Raw genomic sequence first — 21,608 nt, forward strand, 5'->3', positions numbered from 1 at the left:
AGCTTACGGTATATATATTTTAAATTAAAGCACTCTGATGCGAAACCGTGAACGAGCCGCGGGCAAATTTCGAACAGACTTTTTTATTTCGGCTGTTGAAGTATTATATGTATAAATATAATGTAAAAACTTTAGTGTATAGCTTTAAACATTTAACACATATTTCCACTAACTCTGTATAATGTGATCACTCTGAAATATAATAAATTATTATTTTTTCTTTTGGACGAAAGCATAATGTTTGCAGGGACAACTAGTAAACAATAATTTGCTGCCCAATGAGCTACATCACATTTCTAAGCCTTTAAAATTTGTATGGCTATCACACAGAAGGGGAATTGGATAACAATTTAATTTGCGGATTTAGTGATATTTATCTGTTTTTTAATTAAAAAGCTTTGCAACCATAATTTTAAAATAAACTACTTTCATAATTAAACCCGTAACTTATTATATATGAGGCGGGAAGGTTGTGTAAGATTCAAGAAGCCAGAATTCCAGATCACTGAACCCATTATACCTGCCGTAAATTATACGTATTTATCAAAACTAATCGACTAACGGAGATTTTGTTGTTTTGTACAAAAAATGGGATCGGTATTATTTTGGCCGGTTCTTAATCACGCTATTCTGATACCGTATCAATGACCAGTACTTTAATTTGCTATAAAATATACCAAACCGTTTTTTGCATTTATTCCGTTCTAAATTCAAATATTATTAATACGGAGTTTCCTTATTATTCCAACCGGAATATACGAGCGACGCTTTGAGAATAGTCTAAAATATAATCAATTTTTTGTCGAACAATCGAAAATATGATTTCTCGCGATCGTTGATTGCGAAGAGGTTCCTCTCCAACGGACTCAAAGGTGGATAAACACGCACGACCCGCGATTTTATTCTAACGACGAACGGCTCTCAACTAATCTTAAATTATTTTCTCGGTTCGCTACGCATTTCCTTGAAACGTTTTCAATTTGAAATTAAAATATAAATATCTTTTTGTTTCAGTTACTGCTACACTACCGCCGCAGAGGCCCTGGATCCCCCTGACGCGACCGAACAGAACGCGCCCAACGTGTAAGTAATAAATTTTTAATACGCAATAATTATTGATATTTTACTGTAGTATATATGAAGAGGGCTATGCTCAAAGTTTTGTTGCGAGATCGAATCAGATATGAGGAGATCCGCAGACGAATCAAGATCACTGACGTAGTTCGAAGAATTGCTCGTCTGAAATGGCAGCGGGCGTAGCACATCGCTCGTGTAACCACTGGCCGTTGGAGCTGAAAGGTTCTCGAGAGGCAATCAGTCATCGTCGCGATCATTGGGAGAAGACTATGCCTTACAATACGCATCTATCGGCTGATAATAATAAGAAGAAATGTAGTATTAATTCTATTTTTGTAAAAAGTAACTTGCGAACATCACATAAAAGCATTTTAATATTAAAAATGACGAAACAAAAATGACTTCACATTAATCCGACCACCATATGCATGTAATAAGTGCAATGCTTCTCATGGTTTTCAAATAGAAACTCCTGTGTGAGAAGCCGCATTCACGCACACCGGCTTTGGTTTATCTTATAGTACAGGCGGTATATCTTATAGCTTCAATTAGCCCAGTAATTTCATTATCTATTGCGCTTTTTACTCCGCGACTACAGTAATACCTCCGCTATTGTTTGACGTTTGATATAGACACCACAGTGGTCTCACATCAGCCTCTTGTAAACAACATCTCTAGAGTAATAAATTGTTATCGACTGTAATTATTTTTATGCGTATTAGTTATTATTTATGACCCGTTGGCTCGTGTGATGTATGCGTTCCGTCTCATAAATAATCACTAGGTCGACTTTTATATAACGCCGGATACAGCGTCGTGGGTAACTATGCTGCGATTTTAATACCACTTACTAAAGACGGTAGCTCTGTTACTGGAGCTAAATGTATATTTAGAGTTGCATAGATTGAGTGTTTATGGTATCGTGCGTTTGTGTTGAAAGTTCGTAAATAAAGAGGCAAGACAGGCATTGTTAAATATCAAGGCAATGTTCGTAAAGGTGTTTTTGCCTGAGGTTTTTTGTTACAAAATATAGCACTACTAGCTGATCCCGCAAACGTTGTTTTTAATTAACAAATGTAAGATAAGGGTTGATCGTAGAGGGGTGAAAATTTAGGTTTGTATGTATTTTTGTATGCTGTATCATAATAAAATAAAAACCAAAAAAATTGTCTAAAAAATTAAAAATAAAATTTAGGGGTGGACCACCCTTATCATTTAGGGGTATGGAAAATAGATAGTAGCCGATTCTCATACATACTGAATACGCATGTAAAATTTGGTAAAAATCGGTCAAGCCGTTTCGAAGGAGTTCAAGTTCGAACACCGTGACACGAGAATTTTATATATTAGATTAACGTCTATGCATGTGTAAATATACATAATCTTTATCTATATAAATAAAAATGCATCAGATGTAATGATGAGCTTAAAACTCGAAAGCGAATCAAGAAATTTGAACCATGAGGAAGATTTTAAAGACTGAAGAATGTTCTTTTTTTTGAATTGCGTTGAAAATATTTAAAATAAGAATTATTTTTCCATACACACATAATTTATTTATCTTTTTAGAAGTGCGCCAGACCAATAACTTTTGAAAGTACGAAGTTTATAGGGGCCGTTAGTTTTATGACAAATATATAAGAATGATTTGTAGTCGAAGTTTTTCTATTTAATGTAATCATTCTTATTTCCATAAAATGACAGGCATAGCCTCTCGTAGGGTGAATTAGATCGAAATAACATTTTAGACTCTTGTGCAGCGTTGGATAATACTGGACAGAATTATGAAAAAATAAATATTAAAAAAAGTAAAGAGTTAAGTTAGTTTTTTTAATAATATTAAAATTGGAAAAATGTATAAACAACGTCGATATTATACGTACTTGACGCTTTTGTGCAATTCCCGGCGCGAAAGTAAGGCTAATTTTTTAGTTCTTTTCTCAAATATTACCCGTTGTAGGTAAAATACATATAGTTTGCATAAATGAAAGCGGTCGACAAAGTATCACGACCGCCTACGCTTAGCCTTTTCACCTTTTGAAGCGCAATCTTTAATTAATTAATTAACATTGAATGTCAAAAAAAATCTTTTGCATAAAAATACAATCGTTAAAAATTGACTTCCACTGTATATTATAAATATTACATTTTAAATATATCAGAGGCAACGCCGCTTATATTTCTAGCTTTAGCATTATACAACATACATCAATGAAAATTCTAACATATACGCAGATGCTATCTCTCCGGTGACAAGTTAGGCCTGCTATTCAATTTACCGTTAGCTCATTAATGCAGTCTACTTCACCCAGTCCTGAGAACGCCCTATGAACAACTGTGCTGCTTGTTTAATACGTAATATTATACGGATTATATTTGAGAGGATCGATCTATACACCGACGATAATCGAGAATAATCTAAGAACAGATGTACATTAGCATCGGAGGAAATTGCTCGGACCAGGAAATTATTTATTCTGTTATTCTACCTGCGTAATAAAAAAAGTCTAAGGTATGGAAATGAATTTAATTTTCTACGTCAAACAAGGCATTTACATTGAAATCTGTCGACTCCGTACGCTAGCAAATGGTGAGGCGATGTAGACGTCTGTAGGGGAAGATCGCTAAATTAAGTTGCCGTCGCGAATCACGTACTGACGGCACCGTTTCGTTACATTGTATGTTCAACTAAAAAAGAAACGAAGCTGTACACTTGTTTCATTTCTGGACATTCTCTAAAGCGATACGTGATCACGATCAATTGAACAACATCAGCTGTATTCGCACCGGTTTTTACATAATTTTGTCAATTCTTTTCCTATTGGTAGTTCTATCCATGAAGACGCACATTATTCTTTTACCTAAATTCTTACGGTTTAATGTTTCCCTGATTCTTAAGTACTATCGGTACACTCAGGAGAAACCCCCGCAGTCTCCTCAGTCACAAAATAGTGGAGCACGCCTGCATGGATGGCTACAGTTATAACTACTTTGAAATGATCGTTAGGGTGCCCTGTTTACAAAGCGTCATTTGCTCTCTAATGCTTACTGCGATCTGGACCAGTTCATTGTAAGTTATATCTCCAAGTTCGACAATGGTACATTATTGTTGGGTGGTATTTATTTCAATGCATTGTTTAGTTTAAATTTATACAAGTTAATTATTTTGGTGCCTATTTCTGTTGCTAAGCAGAAGTGTTATTTTGTTATGGTGAATTTTGATAGGTAGATTTTCTTTTTACAGCTTAACGAGATTAGCTTGTTAGTAAATCACGGAATTTGAGAAGGCAGAGAGTTTAAAATTTTTTGCATTAGCTCAGCCAAATCCACAGCCGGACACAGCGCCCTGTGGCTCAAGCAAGAGTCCCTATGGTGCCCTCGAGCTTTCGTACCTATAAACGGGGTTTTGGCCCAGCGCCATCTGCGCACTGCCCCCTGTAACCTGTGGACTGCCTTACGAATGCCATTGGTGTAGCAGTAAGATTAAAAAAAATAAGTCAATTTGAAGCCAGAAGGCTTTGGTATTCTCTGCTATGGTCATTACATTATTTATCTCACCAGATTTTGAGACCACAAAGTTGTTAGATCGCGTAAAAAGAAGAGATGCAAGCAACCATGCAAGCTCTGATTTGGGTTTAGGTTCCTAAGAGTTGGAGAGTGGCGAACCAAAGCTCGGTCGATTGTTATTATCAGATTTAATTACGAGGAATGACTTAATGTTGTCCAAACGCTTAGCAATTAGCGTTGCAGTGAGACCTACTTATCGCTAATTAGCCAGACTCCATTCATGTGCGGCGGTCGTGCTCACGGCCAGGTGGTTCGGGAAGAGAGGAAATGCCCTTCGCACAGCGGCAGAACAATGCACAATGCGAGCCATTGGCTGCGACCTCCTCGCATCCGTGAACCTAACGTAATTGGGTTCACTTTTTGTACATTTAAATTACTGACAGAAAAGTGCTAGTGCCAATTGTTTATTGTGCTCTCACTTTTGTTCCTTTGTTTTTAATTTTAGCTTAATAAGTTATGTTACGGATGATATACTATATCTCAAATCGAATACAACGGTTCTAGGAAAAATCTGTTCCTATGTACTGGAGGGTAATATATTATAAGGACAGCTTGATCTAAGCTACTATGGTACGTAACAAATACCTTAATAAATGGTACATAAGATCGATGCTTTTTTATAATCAGTCAGAAAAATATTTTTTAATCCACTTAGATAGGTGAACGTAGTTTTATATACCTAGTATAATGTTTTATGGCTTTGATTTAAATCAATACACGGATTCCTCAGCGGCGGGTCCGCTAATTGAAGGAAATTGAACTGTCGCTTACCCTTGAGACTCGAGTGTTTATCGATTTACATTTTATGGCTAGATATATTAGAAATAAATGGTAAACTTTCAATAATTATTAAACAAGTGGTTCGGTGGCACCCTGTACTTGCGAACTAGTTTATTACTATTGCACTTGGACCTGCCTGCATATATATAAATATAAACATAAAATGTGACGTTATTGAAAATGTCTTTTTTTGTATTCCTGCTCCCGTTGGTATATTACGATAAAAAAAAAACTATTATTTGAACCATAGGTAATTTTGCTTAATAATTATTTCGAATGAAATACATCACATTTATATTCGGTGTTAAAATGTCTGTAGCTTATTATTTAGGATGTGCAAATAATAGCGATACGAAAAGAAATTTGAATGAACAAAGATGTTCCATATTAAATTAGTTCCGGTTATGCATTCAAGCTACGTTATCGATGGAGTAGAACATCGTTTATAAGTAGCCTCGGCTTTGTTCCTATTGTTTCATAAATCGCTTCAATTTTTATAACTGTTATTCCGGCAATAATGATTGGTATTGACCTTGAGGTTTTGAATATAAGTTTAGATTGTTAGAGTTCACTTAAAACGTGACGTCCCAGAGAATATAATCGAGAGTTGTCAAGTGTTACCTCGACCGCCAATAGATAGATTAATGCCTCCATTGAGATTGGTAGAACACTTGGAGATTATATTTGCTCCAATAAGGACTAAAATAACCCGCGTCCGAGAAGAAATTTTGACCTAAATTCTTATCTGTAGCCAACATCTCCTCCGCCCAATTACAGATCTAACTGCGTAGTCTGTCGTCATCCAACCTCATTTGTTACGTCAGTAAAATCCTATACCAATGTGTTCCATTTACAATTCAACCGCAAAGTAAGTTAAGTCTCAAACGCTGACCAAATTCGTTAATTCAAAACAGCGTACCTCAAAGATTTTTACGCAGTTTGTGTTAATAATTATTATTATCAATGACACTTAATATTAACTGAATTTTAAATATGAATTGGTTAAGAAAATTGTCAAATTTATTAATTTAGTTTACTACAAAGTTCTTAAATTGGTAAATTGTTTGTATAACTATGAAAAAACTTGAAGACTATTAAAATAATTTGGCAATGGAGGTCTAAGGCATCACTTAATTTTGGAGTAATCCATTAAAATAGTAATAAGTGGCAGACCACTACCTTAAAGCAGATTTTAGACTAGGCGCTCTCTACCCTCTGCCGCGTCGAATCCACGTAATCTTCAAATGCCATTTAGGCATTGAAGAGAGAGAGAAAGAGATTGAGAGCTCTGTGCAAAAAAAAATAAAAAGCGTCTCTTGTCCAAAATTGTCTAGGAATCCTCGCATAAAAGATTAGTCTAGTTAGTAGCATAAAATGCACTACACTTTGGTGTCAAAAATTTACTGCGCACTAAAGTTAAGACGAGAGCCACAAATTGTATATTATTTCTCGTCAAGTACAACGCGGAAAGATACACAATTATAGATTAATATATAGAGATCATATACAATGCAACACCGAATCTTTGCCTGACAAGGCAATTTGTTACCAAGATGTTGGCGGGCAATAGGCCACTGCAGTTATTTAAGATTGAATTAATGAGCTCTTCGCTTCGGAGGGGCTGATTATACACATAAAAACGACAAAAAACCCGTATTACCCTAAATGGAATCTAAATTACTAAAATCAGGGCCGTGCCGATCGTATTAGGTGTAGCAACGTAAAGGTCAGCTTCGGCGAGGTCGCTCTCAAGTGCATACAGATAAACGTTTGATAATTTCATTAAATTTGTTAATTTTAGACAATTTAAAAAAAAAAACTTTAATCGTGCGAAACTTTTGTTTTTGAATACATCACCAACTTTCGAGGTCAAGAGGTAAGGCGATATCTCAACGTATTCATGAAAGACGAAATTTATAAACAAACGACCATTTTAATGTAATTTATTTAAATTTATTTACTGCGGGGGACAATAAAAGAACACTTGGTTTGTTTTAACCGATTGGTGTTTCGGTATCCGGTTTGTGTTTATAAGACTAACATTCAGAAGTTTATTATTCGCGCCTAATAAATTAGTAAAATAATTAAGACAATAAATACTCGTCGGAATACGTAAATTTACATCTTTTAAATTACAACTTAAAATTCCTTCAAAATGTAAATTAAAACAAACTTAGTTTTCTAGGAATTGTGTTTATCTATGCTATATCACTAACGTAAGTTTTTAAGAAAAAGTCGTAACGTTCTAAAATTGAAACATTCAATAAATTCATTATAAATATATTTTAAAGTTATCCACAGCTTCCACACATAGCAAAGAACTATAAAATTATTTAATGAACATACGGTGCAGAGCCGGCACCGGTGCCCGTTATTTATGATAATTTCTTCAACGTTTAGTAATTCAATGTTAAAAACGTCCGGGTCCGACCGCAAGCGTGTAGGCAGTTTTTATTTACAAAACAAACAATCGAGACGCTCGGTCTATCCGTCCGGGCCGCGGCGCAGCTACCGTGAACAAAAAGTTAATCGATTGCCACGATAGTGTAGGCGCGGGGACTGAAAGGAGATTACTCACCCTCGCACGGAAACTCATTGGAAAACCTTATCACATGTGTAATGTGTACTTAAAACATTTGTATCACATGTAATGCAATAATATACAGGCTCAAGATCACTCATAAAGAGATGGAGATTTATCAGAACTTCGTTGTGCGATCGAATCAGAAATGAGAAGATTTCCAGAAGAACCAAGGTCATGGACATAGCTCGAAGAATTGTTCGTGTAAAGTGGCAGTGGGCGGAGCACATCGCCCAGGCAACCGACGGCTGGTGCGAGACGATACTCGAATGGCGACCACAAGCCGGTAGGTGCGGCGTGGATAAGCCTCCAATAAGTGAATTGACGACATTGCTAAGGCCGCTAGGAGCCGCTGGCAGCGGGCAGCCTGAAGCCGGTCATAGTGGCGATCTTCGGAGGAGGCCTATCCCTTGTTGTGAGCGTCTTTCGGCTGATATGATAATGGCGATACAGCCATGACCATAAGTATTAACCACCCCCATAAAACACGTGTACCCAACTTATTGTAATTGTTTCTTATCTGTTTGACTTAATTCTTCTCTCTCAATTTTATTCTTATGTGTAAAATGTTCTATGTAACCAGTGTGTAATGTCTTAATTTTTAGAGTGTGTTCAAGTGAAAACTTTTAATTGTGAAAACAGAGATATCATAGGGCTATAGTTTTTTTATTAAAGTGCAAAATTGTATAAAAGTAAATAAAAAAAAATTCAGAATTATTTATTAATAATTTTGTGCAGTGTTTGAAATATGGGAAGCATATATCCACTTCACAATTTTCACGAATGTTGATGAATGTTTTTTTCACCTTTTTTTGATTAAAAGTTAAACGAATCTTTGCATACAGCCAATGTAACAGTTATCAGTATCTGTTTTTAACTGTGTCATTTTATACCATTACAACAGAGTGTTTTATTATTATTTCAATATATTGGTGATTTGGTATATATTGGTTTCAAAGCCGGTCGCTGCTGGTATATATATGCTACCCTCATAGTAACCACAAAAATTGAGCATATGTATATGTTTATAATGCAATTGGGTTAACGTTACTGGGTCAAAATCTGATGAAACAAAATAATAGTTACAGTTGGTAATGGTGAGGATAATTTCCCTTGGTTTCAAAGTTATAAATTAGTCTTATATTTAATAACTTTTTATTCTATAAACTGTCAAGACAATTGATCACTGTCTCGGCTTGTAATACCTTCCATTTTCATAAAATTATTGGGTAGAAAGAAAAAAGTAAGAAAATTAATGCAGTTGGTTTAGCTTAAAATTAAGAAAGGTAAGCAAAAATATTATAGGAGCACAAACAATGAGATTCATTATTCAGTTATGTACTGCAGGCACAGTTTAACCCGTTCTTCAACACTGATTTTCAATAAAGGACCCAGTATTTGTAACTGCAATAGGAGTTGGTATTTGGAGATAATATACATAAAAATAAAAGAAATAAAAATATAGGTATGGAAACAATTTTCGTCAATTCACCGAGGTTGAACAATTGGCAACACTCAACTATTCTTACTAGCGATAACGTTAATTTTTTTCCGTGTCAATACAACAATATCTTTTTCTCTATTCAATATATTGTACAAACGTAATTAAAAGTTATTAGTTACGGTCACAAAAAGAAATAATAAAATCCGAATGTGGGTTGGGATTATTTTTACCAATATGCGGTTTCATTAAATAAAAGTTTTCATGATCTACGGGTATTACCTAAGCTAATAACTAAGAAATATATTTGCAGCACATATCTCTGTCGGAAGACATTATTGGGCATATACTAAATTCTTTTAAAGGGTTAGCGAAATTGCTTGATTAATTATGCAGTGAAAGCCCAGCGATAAGGACTGAGACGATCGTATTTCGCGGGTTCGATTCTCCGGATACAGTCTTATGTAATTCACAATTTGTGTATCAATTAAAACGGAATTGTCACTGCTTCCAAACAAGTTTCCGGTAGATGGGCAGCAGCGTTCTCTGCGTATCATAATACCACACTACGATCAACCAGCCTTCCAAGCGTAGTGATTATAGTATATTGTATACATATATGATATATATTTGATATATATTATATTTTTCACCAGCTGTAAGCCCCGTTCGTCTCAGCGGAAATAAAAACATCGTCATTCGTGTTGTGTACAAAAAAAATCCAGATGCTTGTTGTCAATAATATCTGAGGCGATTCTTTGTTACCTGTAAATGTCTATGTACATTTAAATAACGTTTTAATAATATTTCATAGCGATGTGATCTTTAGCATCAAGCTTCAATTATATTGTATATTCTAAACTCAGGTAAGCACAGATTAAAATATCGATCGCAAGGCTCGTACAATAGGTTCGGAGCACACTTTTCCCTTTTATAGAGACACAAGCGGACAAGTATTGTATCCACTTTACATCCCAAAACAAGACGCGAGTCCAATTTCAAACGTGTCTTGTAAATTTTATCGTTCGATTTACATTCACCCTCCGCCCGGCGCGCGGGCCGCGCCTCCATTGTTTGAATCTATCACGCGAAACTAGTATGCATTTGTATGTAAATTATCTGTAACGAGAATCTTTTCAAATAAAATATTGTACTCCATTTTCAATGTGGCGTAATGTCGCCAGCCATTTTACCGCTGCATTTACGAACAAAGACGTCCATGTCCGCCTTTTTTCTTGCGAACGCATTCAAGATCAAGAAACTATCTCAAATACAACTGTATCTATATTGACATCACAATCATAATTTTAGTTGTAAGACGTCTAGTGCTGGACGTAGTCCACCCCCTGAGAATGAGGACCGGCAGGTAGCGGCTGCGTCATACATAGCTTAAATTTAACAGGCCTTAGGTCTTCTTGTCTTGTCTTAGCTCTGTGGGTTGGTCTTCTGAACCAAGCGGCACTGCGCCGATATTGCGACCGGGTTAGCTTAATTAGGCTAATCCAACTGCTCGAGAAATAGACCGTACACAGGCGATACGGCAGAAAGACACGCGTAGAAACAACTCACCAACTTAACATCCAAAGTTTACCAGTCTAGGTAACACCTTTAGTAATAAAGAAGCCGACAAGTTTCCATTAATTGTAAATATTTACTTTTGTTTCTTTTGTACATAGTGAAAATCGATTTCGTTAACCACAACGTATTGAATTAATCGTTTACCTGCTATAAAAATTTAATATATCTATAAATAAATCTTTTATGGATATCTCTACGGTATGTTTTTATGTGTTATGCAAATATAGCATTGTACATCTATTGATTTTATTAAAGAAAGAAAACGATAAAAAATAATTTACATTTTAAATTTTTAAATGCATACATTTCGTAACAACAATAAAAAACATGACTACGGCTACATCTTTTGATCGATATCAAAACCAGTCTTATCGTCATTCAATTGCTGTGCTGTCAACGAATTGTCTTGAAATGTTATGCAAAAATAATCTTCTTTGACTATATTCATTTTTTTGTTTTATTTAAAACCTTTATTTGCTTCTTTGTAAAAAAAAACACATGCCCCTGTAAAGATTTTAAACTTATAACTAATCAACATGTATAATATAAAGAGATATATATATATACATACATATATATATATATATATATATATATATATATGTGTGTGTGTGTGTGTATATATATTCAACGTCGAAAACAACTAGCGCAAACACGAAAACTTGTTGATGACGTAATCAATATTTGGACTTTTTAGAATTATTGTTATTACGTGCTACTGATATGTATATACATAACCGGTTACGGTCTATATATTCCGAGGCATGACAATAACTTAGAACGTCTGATGGTTACTGGGAAAGTGATATGAGAGTAGGCGAAGTCTCAAACAGTTTTCAAATCAAGTTTAGTACCGGGCTCTTGATTTGGCACACCGGGAAGACAGAGCAAAACCTCGCCAAATATCAGCTGGGTTTGTTTAGAACGTTGTCGTTAGCACACATTACACCGACAGCTTTGTAAATATAGAGCAGTTAAAATCTGTAGTGTTTATAAAAAAATTGTGATTATATACTTCCGACATAAGTTACTATAATGCAGAAACTAGAGTTGCTAATTAGTGTTATAATATTTCAAGCAAAAGTTGGAGACAGCTGGTTAACATAGTCAGAACAAGCCACAATTTCCTGCAGTGAAACGATTAGAGAGATAGAGATGTACACGGTAATAGACGTCGCGATAGTACAAAACTGCCTGCAGTGAATGCGTCGCTCTCAACTTGTACAACTGTTAAGGCTGTTGAGAAAAGAAATATGACTGCACGAGCGACGTCCCACCGTACCGGAATGCTAAACCGAAGGCGCGATCCCTTTCCCGGACGATGCAAGGCGATGGAGGGCGTAGATAATACATAATGTATTTAATCTAGCCCGCAATCATCAGTGCGTAGTACGAACAATAATATCCGAGTAGGTAATTCGTGCATCGGTGTCGTATGAGAGGGCACGCACCGAGCAGCCCGCGCCTCTACCCATTATATTCAGATGAGAGACGTCGGCGAACGCCCGTATTATTCCTTTTGTCGTCGTTACCTCGCGACACTGGCTCTCTGAGATTTTGTAATCGGTAAATAATGTTACATTTTGTTCGCGGCGCATTCGACATTATATTTGTTTAGTATCGAATTGGTTTGTTGCCCGGACCCCAGCGGGGGCGAGCACACAATAGCTTGTCACGCGCCGACAATCTTTTGAATGAAAAAGGTCTTAACATCGAATTGATTGATTTTTTAAATACACATATTTTTGTTTATAAGTGTACTACTTCTTTTGTTTTAACTTCATCATGAGTCATATTATACAAGCTTACACATATATTTTTAATTATAATTTGCTCATGAGACTTTAAACACGCTTTTTTGATAACAATAACTTTTAATAAGAATTAATATAGTATGTTCATTATGTACATATATTTGCAAACTTTAATATCCTCATTAAACATTGTAATGTTTAGAGCAGTATTAGTTCTTTAATTAAACACTGGATTACGACTGTAGGTCGCAGGTTCCATTCCAACTAGTATGTAAAATTGTTGGAATTGTATAGTATCGTTACTGCTTATAAATTTTAATAGGAAATCATAAGTAAAGGTACTTTTGCAATCCTAAACGTTAAATGTCAAAGATATGTTATATTGTTTAATCCGTATCGGGCTGGAGAAGCGTTTAGAAACTTTTTTTCTATCTGTCAGTCAGTGTCGTGTTAGAACTGGAATGACGATGACGCTTTTATTTCTTATACAAAGAAGAATAAAAGAATACACTGGGAGACATTGTCAAGCTTAACATTTCGTTCACACCATTTTACGACTAAACCGAATTATCAGCTACTCATGTCGCGTGTATCTGTGAATTGATGAAGTAATTGAATTGGCACAATGTATTGATAACTGTTTTATTTATTTAATAATATTAACAGGTATAAATTTTTACTGTATTTCATATACCTTATGCTTATACTTATATACTACTTTCTTATCAATGATTTATAGTTTTATTATTTTTTTCCTATTTTCTTATACTGCTCTGGGAACCTTTATTATGTAAACTAAGTTTTTCCCATTTTTTACTTTTAAAATTGTCCCGTGATTTTGTAGTGTGGTGGACTTGCAACGCACTCTCCCTTTGAGAGGAGTTAATGTCCTGCCATAGAAACATTACAAGGCTAATACAAACATTAAATCGTAAAGGCTCGGATTGCAGGTGCAGTTGCGGTTACGGAATAGTTGCTCCGCTATTATTCTGCCAGTTTCAGCTCGTAAGACACCGCTTTCGCCACTCGGATGTCATCTACGTCTAGCTAGTATTTTAAATTACATTAATATACATTACATGAAGTCATTTGCGTAAATTTGTAGACCATTGTACTTTATTTTATTGGCCTATAACCTGTTGTTTCTTCGTTTGTTTATTCATGTACAATAAATAAGAAATAAATACATTCTATTAGATTAAAAATTTGATATAGGCTCCTTAAAACGCAATATTCAGTGCAATCCGCAAAAATTCTAAAAATGCTAAGCATAATAGTCTTGAATCTCACGAAATAGTAGTATAAATCCTGACTATTATTCAAATTATTACCGAATAAATCGTATACCGATTTCCATTACGTTGTAAATATTCCTTTAGTGGGCAATCCATTCTCCGTTGGCAACGTTCAAGCTGCATCAGGATTAATTGCATTTACCCATACAGTTGATTAATGTGCATTCATGAATCTCGATTGGGTTTCGCGCTTTCCGCGTACGTCAGTATATCACAAAGAAGCGCGAGTCTCTCCAACTTGACGCATGCGGCGGCGGTCACGTGATGGACCCCGAAGCAATTTCTCACACTCGCTCGTTCTACAACGTCTTATTGCAACGCTTAACCGGCCTTTACCTGATCATTTGCTATCTCAAACTGGACCTCTAAGTTAATGATCAGTTGTTAATCAATATATCTGTACGGTAAATACATTCACCGTGTCGTATTTATATCTGCATAAATCATTTACTCTACTCCCATTTGTTAGCAATAAAATAAAATAGCAATTGAGTGTAACGGAAAAGGTTATGCTTGGAGTGAAATGAAGAGATCCAAAGTAGAACCAAGATCACCGACGTAGGTCCGAGAATTGCTCGTATAGTGTCAAAAGGGCGGGCCCACATCGCTCGTGCAATCGACGGCCGTTGGAACCGAAAGGTTCTCGAATGGCGACCACGAGCCAGTAGCCGCGGCTCAGGTAGACCCCCCATTAGGTGAATCAATAACATAGTTAAATGTCACGGGAGGTCGCTGGATACGGGTGGCGCTTTGAAATGGGCGTCTATCAGCTGATATAATGATGATGATTAAAATTATATGATTAAGTAATTATAAGTATAATTCATAGAAATATAGCGTAACTTGAAAAAGTAGTAATAGTGTCCCTACGGTTCAACTAGTGTTGTGAGGCCCGCGCTGCTGTTAAGTGATATTCATTAGGAAAGTAATACATATCATATAATATAATGAGTGTGTACAGTGTTTGATCTAATAACGAAGAGTGCGCTGTCAATAGTTACTTTCTTACACATTGTATTCCGCGATCTGAATATTTATATGCGGTCGTCATAGGCGTTGCATAAGTTGAGAAGCGACGCATCAGTATAAACGTTTATGTTTCATTTCCAACAACGTGCAAGTACGTGCGACAGATGTGCGCTCCCATGCGAACTAAGCCATGTGCTGCGACAGCAGTTGAAGTCCGCGATCGATGTAATGACTCGATTCACAGTAATTACTGGCTCTCTTATGCAAATTGCTATCTTGAAGACAGAATTTCGCATTAAACGCTATACAGCTGGGATGTACGCATGGTAAACATTCGTTTTCAAACCTTTACGTAACATGATTTCTGGAACTCTTTGTGCAAGAACGATAATATTCTTTATACAACTCGTGCATATGAATAAAATACATTTTGTTGGAATTTATTGCCATTTATAACATATGACTGTATATAATATATATAGCCCGTTTAACGTCAAATAACATTAAACACATACTTATTTTATTTTTAACATCTTTTAAGTTTAACATTGTGTAAATTTTTAATGTTAAAAATTTTAACTTTTATTTCTGATGATAAGTAACCGAAAAAAAAAAACATATAATACTCGTTTCAATATAAAGCAGTCCACGAACGATTACATCTACAATTTAAACAAGCTCTATTTATATTTCCCTTAGTCAAGAAATCTATTCAATAGTTCCTGGATGGAATCGCTGTCTTCATACTTCTTCTTTTTCCTTCTGTATAATATGTATTGTCTTTCCCTTTCTTGATATACAATAGAAAGAAAATAAATGACCTGCCAATCAAAATAGCCACTTGCCTTAATCACGTATAAACTCTTTGAAAAACAGAGGACGAAAAAACTGCTGTGATATGGTTGTATAAGTTGAAGGTGATATCAATAGAGGAGTAACACGCGCAATCTCGCGTTTAATTCCTTCTAACGACCTCTCGTTAACACCTATTGAGAGCTCTTACGTCACACCGATGGCCGCGGTCCCTGACCGACTGTAATCAATTCTTTGCTTTGCCAATACAATTGGGCATCTTACGATTAAATCGCTTTTAATGAGTCGCGGTTAAATGCAAAAAACTCACCACAACGCTCACGATGTGTATTGACGTAAGAAATTGTCGAACGCGCTCGAGCGGTAGCTGCTAACGGTATCGCTTCCTTTACTAACGAACACACCCGCTTGTGATTCTGCCAGAGTTGCGTTCATTACATGTACAATGCCATGATATGCTGGTGAAAGCTGTACCCTACTGAAGGTTGTTACCGTTGCGAGACTCCGGATTAAGGATAACATACACCCGACCGAAGATGGATCTTACGAATCAAAAGCGACGAGCATAGATATAGTGTTGAACGATATCGTATGACTAAAACCTGTGAAGCACTAGGCGGCCCGTATACTTACCCTCAGTTGAATGACCTGTTCGTCTCGTCGCTTTCGGGCAATAAAAAAGTGTATATAAAAAAATCGATATTTCTTTTCGAAAGACAATTACTTTCGGATCCAATACACGAACACGTCCCTCGCGTAGGCGAGAGGTAAGTTACAGCAAGCCGCCCCGCGCCCCGCGACTGCGCCGCTGTCGCCCATTGTTCGCGAGCAGCGCACGTACAATTTCATCATCGCCGATTTATTTAAAACGAAGACACACGTCCACATGTTGGACAACATCGCCATATATTATTGTCGGCGTTGAGCTCTTGTTTCGCTGCGCCCGTGGCTTCTCGATTAGCGATGCGCGTGCAGTTGCCGCCCGCATACAATGGCTTGCTCGCGCACGTGCCGAGTTCGCCTGACGTCTACCGCGCTCCCGGTCCGTATATACTCCTCCCTGGCCTTCTTGCCCATCTCCTATTGTCTAAGCCCATAGCTACAGTCCCACATCACAGTCCAATAAATAATCTGACATTCAACGTGTTTTTATCCATTTAACTTCCGTGACACTTTGACGAGTGGCCTTGATCGGCGGCGTTTCAATGGGTAACGATACGTGTCTACTGCAGCAACTCGTGATAATGCGCCGAAACGTGAGAGAGCACAATCGTGTTACCTCAGTTCACGGAATAAGAAATACGTCAATACTACGATCTACTCCGGCCTATTATCGTGGTTGCCACAACCGATTCAAAATAATATCTTTTCAACGTCTCGTTACCCCGCCTGTGCGTTTCTCGACATCGGCAAAGTGCGGTAAAATTGCGTTTCAGGGTCACGTAATTGCTGTAGTTATATTAGATGTCAGCACTTGCGAACGCGACCGCTTGCGCTATTTCCTGGACGTCGACAACGATCCTAATGCACCCCACACGACTGGCCGAAGGCGCTTAAAGCGATTGTTAAACATCTCGTTTTCTACACTCGTTACACAATTCACTGAATGCTGAATAGCTGTCACCAGGGAGGCAAAGTCTATGCAGTAAACCGGTCGTGGCGGGGAGGGCCTCTCTAAACCTCCGCCATCTAAGTACGTCGCCGTCAAATCGTCATAGTGACATGGAATTACTGTAACAGTGTCGACGAAATAAAGCTTGTCAATATATCGTCGCGGATTCCGGCGCTAAGCAAGAAGTGTGGTGTGTGTCCGCGCGGCGTGTACGTAACACATCTCGTTTTAATTGGAACACTGTCTATCTGTCACGCGACGAGAGGCGCGCGGCTAATTGGCACCCGACGCGCGCCCTACATGCGCGGGATCGACGCCTGCCCATTGTTCCCGAACACTTCGACCGGACGGTGGTTGTTTTTTTTATTATAGGACAATACTATATATTTGTATTTGACCTTGCTTATCATTAAAGTCTCTTAGCTTAAACCTCTTCACAATGCAATCTTTAATACGGAAGCTAAAGACTCTCTTAGAGAAAAGTTTATTGAAAAAATATTATGAGCGTTGATATGTACTAGTGGTTGGACATCGTACGCTGCGCTGCGCTTGTCGGTCTGTCCACTCCAGGACCTTAAGGGTTCAGCGGCCATTTTGTTCACCGCGTTATGTGGTCTTGCCTTCTGCCATTTCAACTTGCAATCGACCAGACAATGTTGCTTACTTTCGTCCGTTTAGGATTTCCCACAATCGATCTCGTAGAGATATGTCAAGTATATCCCAATGGCCAAATTTAAGGAACCGATATTTAAACAAATTGCAAAAAATTGGTGTAAAGTTGTCTAAAGGTCATCATCCAACTACTTATCATCATATATCAGCACAACTACTTATTTATTGCCAGAGGACTGGTCGATTTGACTGCACCTTCAGCTCCATGTCTTTTTTTGCCTTTGACGGCATATATTTCAAAATAATATTGGCGTGCGAGTTTATACCGCAAGCTTTTTTATCGTACCATAAGGGGAGCTCCAACCTTACCCTTAAACTTACTAAGACAAGGCTCAATGTACAAAGGTATGTTGTATGTATATTGTATGGAACCTAAATTTTGTTCGCAGGTATTTTCACGGTGATGTGCTACAACGTGCTTTGTGATAAGTACGCGACGCGGCAAATGTATGGCTACTGCCCCAGCTGGGCACTTGAGTGGGACTACAGGAAGAAGGGCATCCTCGACGAGATCAGGCACTATTCCGCGGACATCATCAGCTTGCAGGTAAAAACAGGATTTCAAAGTTTTAAAAATACCGAAACAGTGAATGTTTTCCAATTATTCTTTATTTGCCGTACAGATCTTATATAGCACTCTTTTGGTTACATTTTTATAAACAAGTGAAAGGGACTGATGATTGTAGTCAGTAGACATGTTATTTTAGGTAGTGAAATGGTATAAGTGTCAGAATCGGGCAGAATAGTGTGAGGCCAATTAGAACACTATAGGTCATTAAATATCATACAATAGATCCAAAACTTTGGTGTGTAAATTTAAGTGAAATGATTGAGATGAAAGTTAAGCTATAACTTTTTTTTGTATCTGTAAACAAATGAAAAATCTTTTATGTCTCGGGGCAATGGCGTCACAATTAAACTATGATTATAGATATACAATTTCACACATAATTAAAGAAAGTTTTATCTTCAATATTTATTATCGATTCTTGGTATTCATACAGGTGGGGCTGCTAATAAACTTTAATTAAATGCAATAGTGTTTCATATAGCTTTATAATTCCTGGCACCTTGGTACTTGTGGCATTGTCGTGCCCGGTCTAGTAATGATTTTCAGTTGTAAAACAATTTAAATATGCTGCTTCTACGTGTGTTCACATTTCAAAAAGTAACAAAATTTCAAAAAGTGCAAGTAACAAATCATGTTCCTTATATTTATCATTATCTCATCGGTTGAGCAAAAATTGACGTCGCCAATATCTTTGTTACTGAGGCTTCCGAAGTACTTGTCATTGTTGTCTTATACTTACGAATTACAAGACAAAAAGAATTCAATCTAAAATGAGCCACGTCTTAGGTCAAACAAGAAAAATCCAACGTTACAAACGAAAGATGCATGTAAACGCATCTAATCTTATTTGATGTCTGGAAAAAAGTGCAAGGTAATCGCCAAAAATTAACAATTTAACTAAATTTTTGTTTTAATTTTTATATGTTCATCAATCATACAGGGCCAGCAACGGAATAATCTTTTTAATTTCGTTCAAACCGGTACACCTTTGCCAAAACTGTTTGGGGTCATTAATCTTACGTAACATTTGCATTTTATATTGCCCAGCGAATTCACGAAATTTCAGTTTAAGTGTACCAACAATAATGAATAAGAATTATACATCGCTCTTCGGAGAACCGGAAAATTTGATCATGTTTCATATGCCCTAAAGAAAAATATTACCTTTTTATATTGCTATAAATTTTGCTCTGTACAGGAGATTGGTTATAGATGTGAAAACTTTCAAGGATAAATGTCTAACTCATTAGCTTTCAACTAATTTGTGGCACAACCTATTCAAAAATTAATGTTTAAATAAAGATAATAAATAGCGTAATGATAATATAATATATAGTAAGAATAAGCGTATTAAAAATTTGCATTATTAAATACAAAAATACGTATTGTTTACCATCTGTCCCTACATTTTAAACTGCAAGGAGGATTGGTCTGTCGCTGATAAAAAAAAATCAAAGTTACTCATTTCTGAATAACCGTGATCCCGACAAATAAACTAAAATTTACTCATTTGGAGCTTTTAAACCTGTAACCAATCATTCAGTAGAATTAATTTTTTATGAATAATTTGAACCTACTTTTTCTAAATTTTGATGGTTTTTGTTAAACTCAAGTACATCACTAGTTGTCGGCACTTGGAATCCCTACTAAACTCAACGAACACGAGCGGCCCGCAACCATTTGTCTGCGCCGCACCCTCTCAATCAGCGTAATCTCGACGACCATTGTACGTGAGATTATATATCCAGAAACCGTTGGGCTGGAGCCTCGGTGCCTTGTGCGTCATTAAATACTTTGTCAATGTCATACCTCCCGCAACAATGACGCTCGCTCCCCGGGCGATTTTCGTCGCCTCACTACCCGAGGCCTTCTCGAAGAAAGCATTTGTTGACGCTGTGATTAGATGTTGCATGCGAATTGATAATCATAAATAAACGCAATAGAGTTTTACCGTTGATGTGCAGTTTGTGAGGACAGTGAAATGAATCTACAGCGGCTTCTTATTGAGGACCCGTGTTATCGAAAAAAGTCTTCATGACGTTTCAAAGTTTTTCAAAGTTAGCTTCAGAGATTCTCATAACCAGACAGACCTACTAGTTAGGCCGTAGTTTAGTCGACTGGCAAAGTCGAATTTTCCCCTAAAGGGGCCTTTGCGCAACCTTAGTGCTTGGAGATATAACTGAGAAGTATTCAATTACGGCTCAAGCCGAGGCTCCTCGCCAAGGCTTCAAACTTAGTTACTGCAAAGAGGTCAATGCTAAACACCTTCCAACCAACCTTCTCTGCTACCTCAAACTAATGTTAACGTAATTGTCGACGGACAAAGAGCGTTTGTTATTGACGTAACTAAAGTATACGTTACCAGTTTATTTCAAAATCCCACCTTTAATTACGAAAATCAGCGCTGCAGTACAGGTTAAGCTGCACTGCTGTATAGCTGAACAATGATTCCCATTGTTGGTACTCCTATAATGTCTTGCCTCGTTTAATTTTTAGTTAAGCCAACGATGAAATTCTTTCTTTTTTAACCTCAGGTTATCTGGGTTTGTCATCAGCTGACCGGACTGTGCTTCTCTCATCCATTGCATAACATTACTTTTTGAATATCGTTACAGGAGGTGGAAACCGACCAATTTTACAGTTTCTTCCTGCCAGAGCTGAAGCAAGACGGCTATGATGGCATATTTTCGCCAAAGTCGCGTGCGAAGACAATGTCCGAGTCGGAGAGAAAATACGTCGATGGATGCGCCATCTTTTTTAGATCTGCCAAGTACGCATCTATATTTTTTTTATTTCTCTATTGTTTTGCCATGAAATCAGTTCCTTCACCACGCACTTTTAAACACTTGAATTATTTATTATTTTATTCTTTGGATAGTCTTTTGTCAAGTATTCCAA

The 21,608-nt window shown here is 36.8% G+C and overlaps 1 protein-coding gene across 3 annotated transcripts in view; it reads left to right on the forward strand.

The window, feature by feature from the left end:
* twin (CCR4-NOT transcription complex subunit 6-like twin) overlaps window positions 1-21,608 on the forward strand; it is a 274,724-nt gene that overhangs the window by 242,261 nt on the left and 10,855 nt on the right. For all 3 annotated transcript variants that reach the window (XM_068765583.1, XM_068765591.1, XM_068765595.1), the window contains exons 5-7: window positions 1,015-1,083; window positions 18,529-18,686; window positions 21,326-21,480. In XM_068765583.1, coding sequence (XP_068621684.1) covers window positions 1,015-1,083; window positions 18,529-18,686; window positions 21,326-21,480 — 382 coding nt within the window. The remainder of the gene's footprint in view (window positions 1-1,014; window positions 1,084-18,528; window positions 18,687-21,325; window positions 21,481-21,608) is intronic.

Source organism: Battus philenor, unplaced genomic scaffold, assembly GCF_028537555.1.
Source record: "Battus philenor isolate CCGP_79_NKW_IND1 unplaced genomic scaffold, ilBatPhil1.0.hap1 SCAF_10, whole genome shotgun sequence".
Taxonomy (NCBI): domain Eukaryota; kingdom Metazoa; phylum Arthropoda; class Insecta; order Lepidoptera; family Papilionidae; genus Battus; species Battus philenor.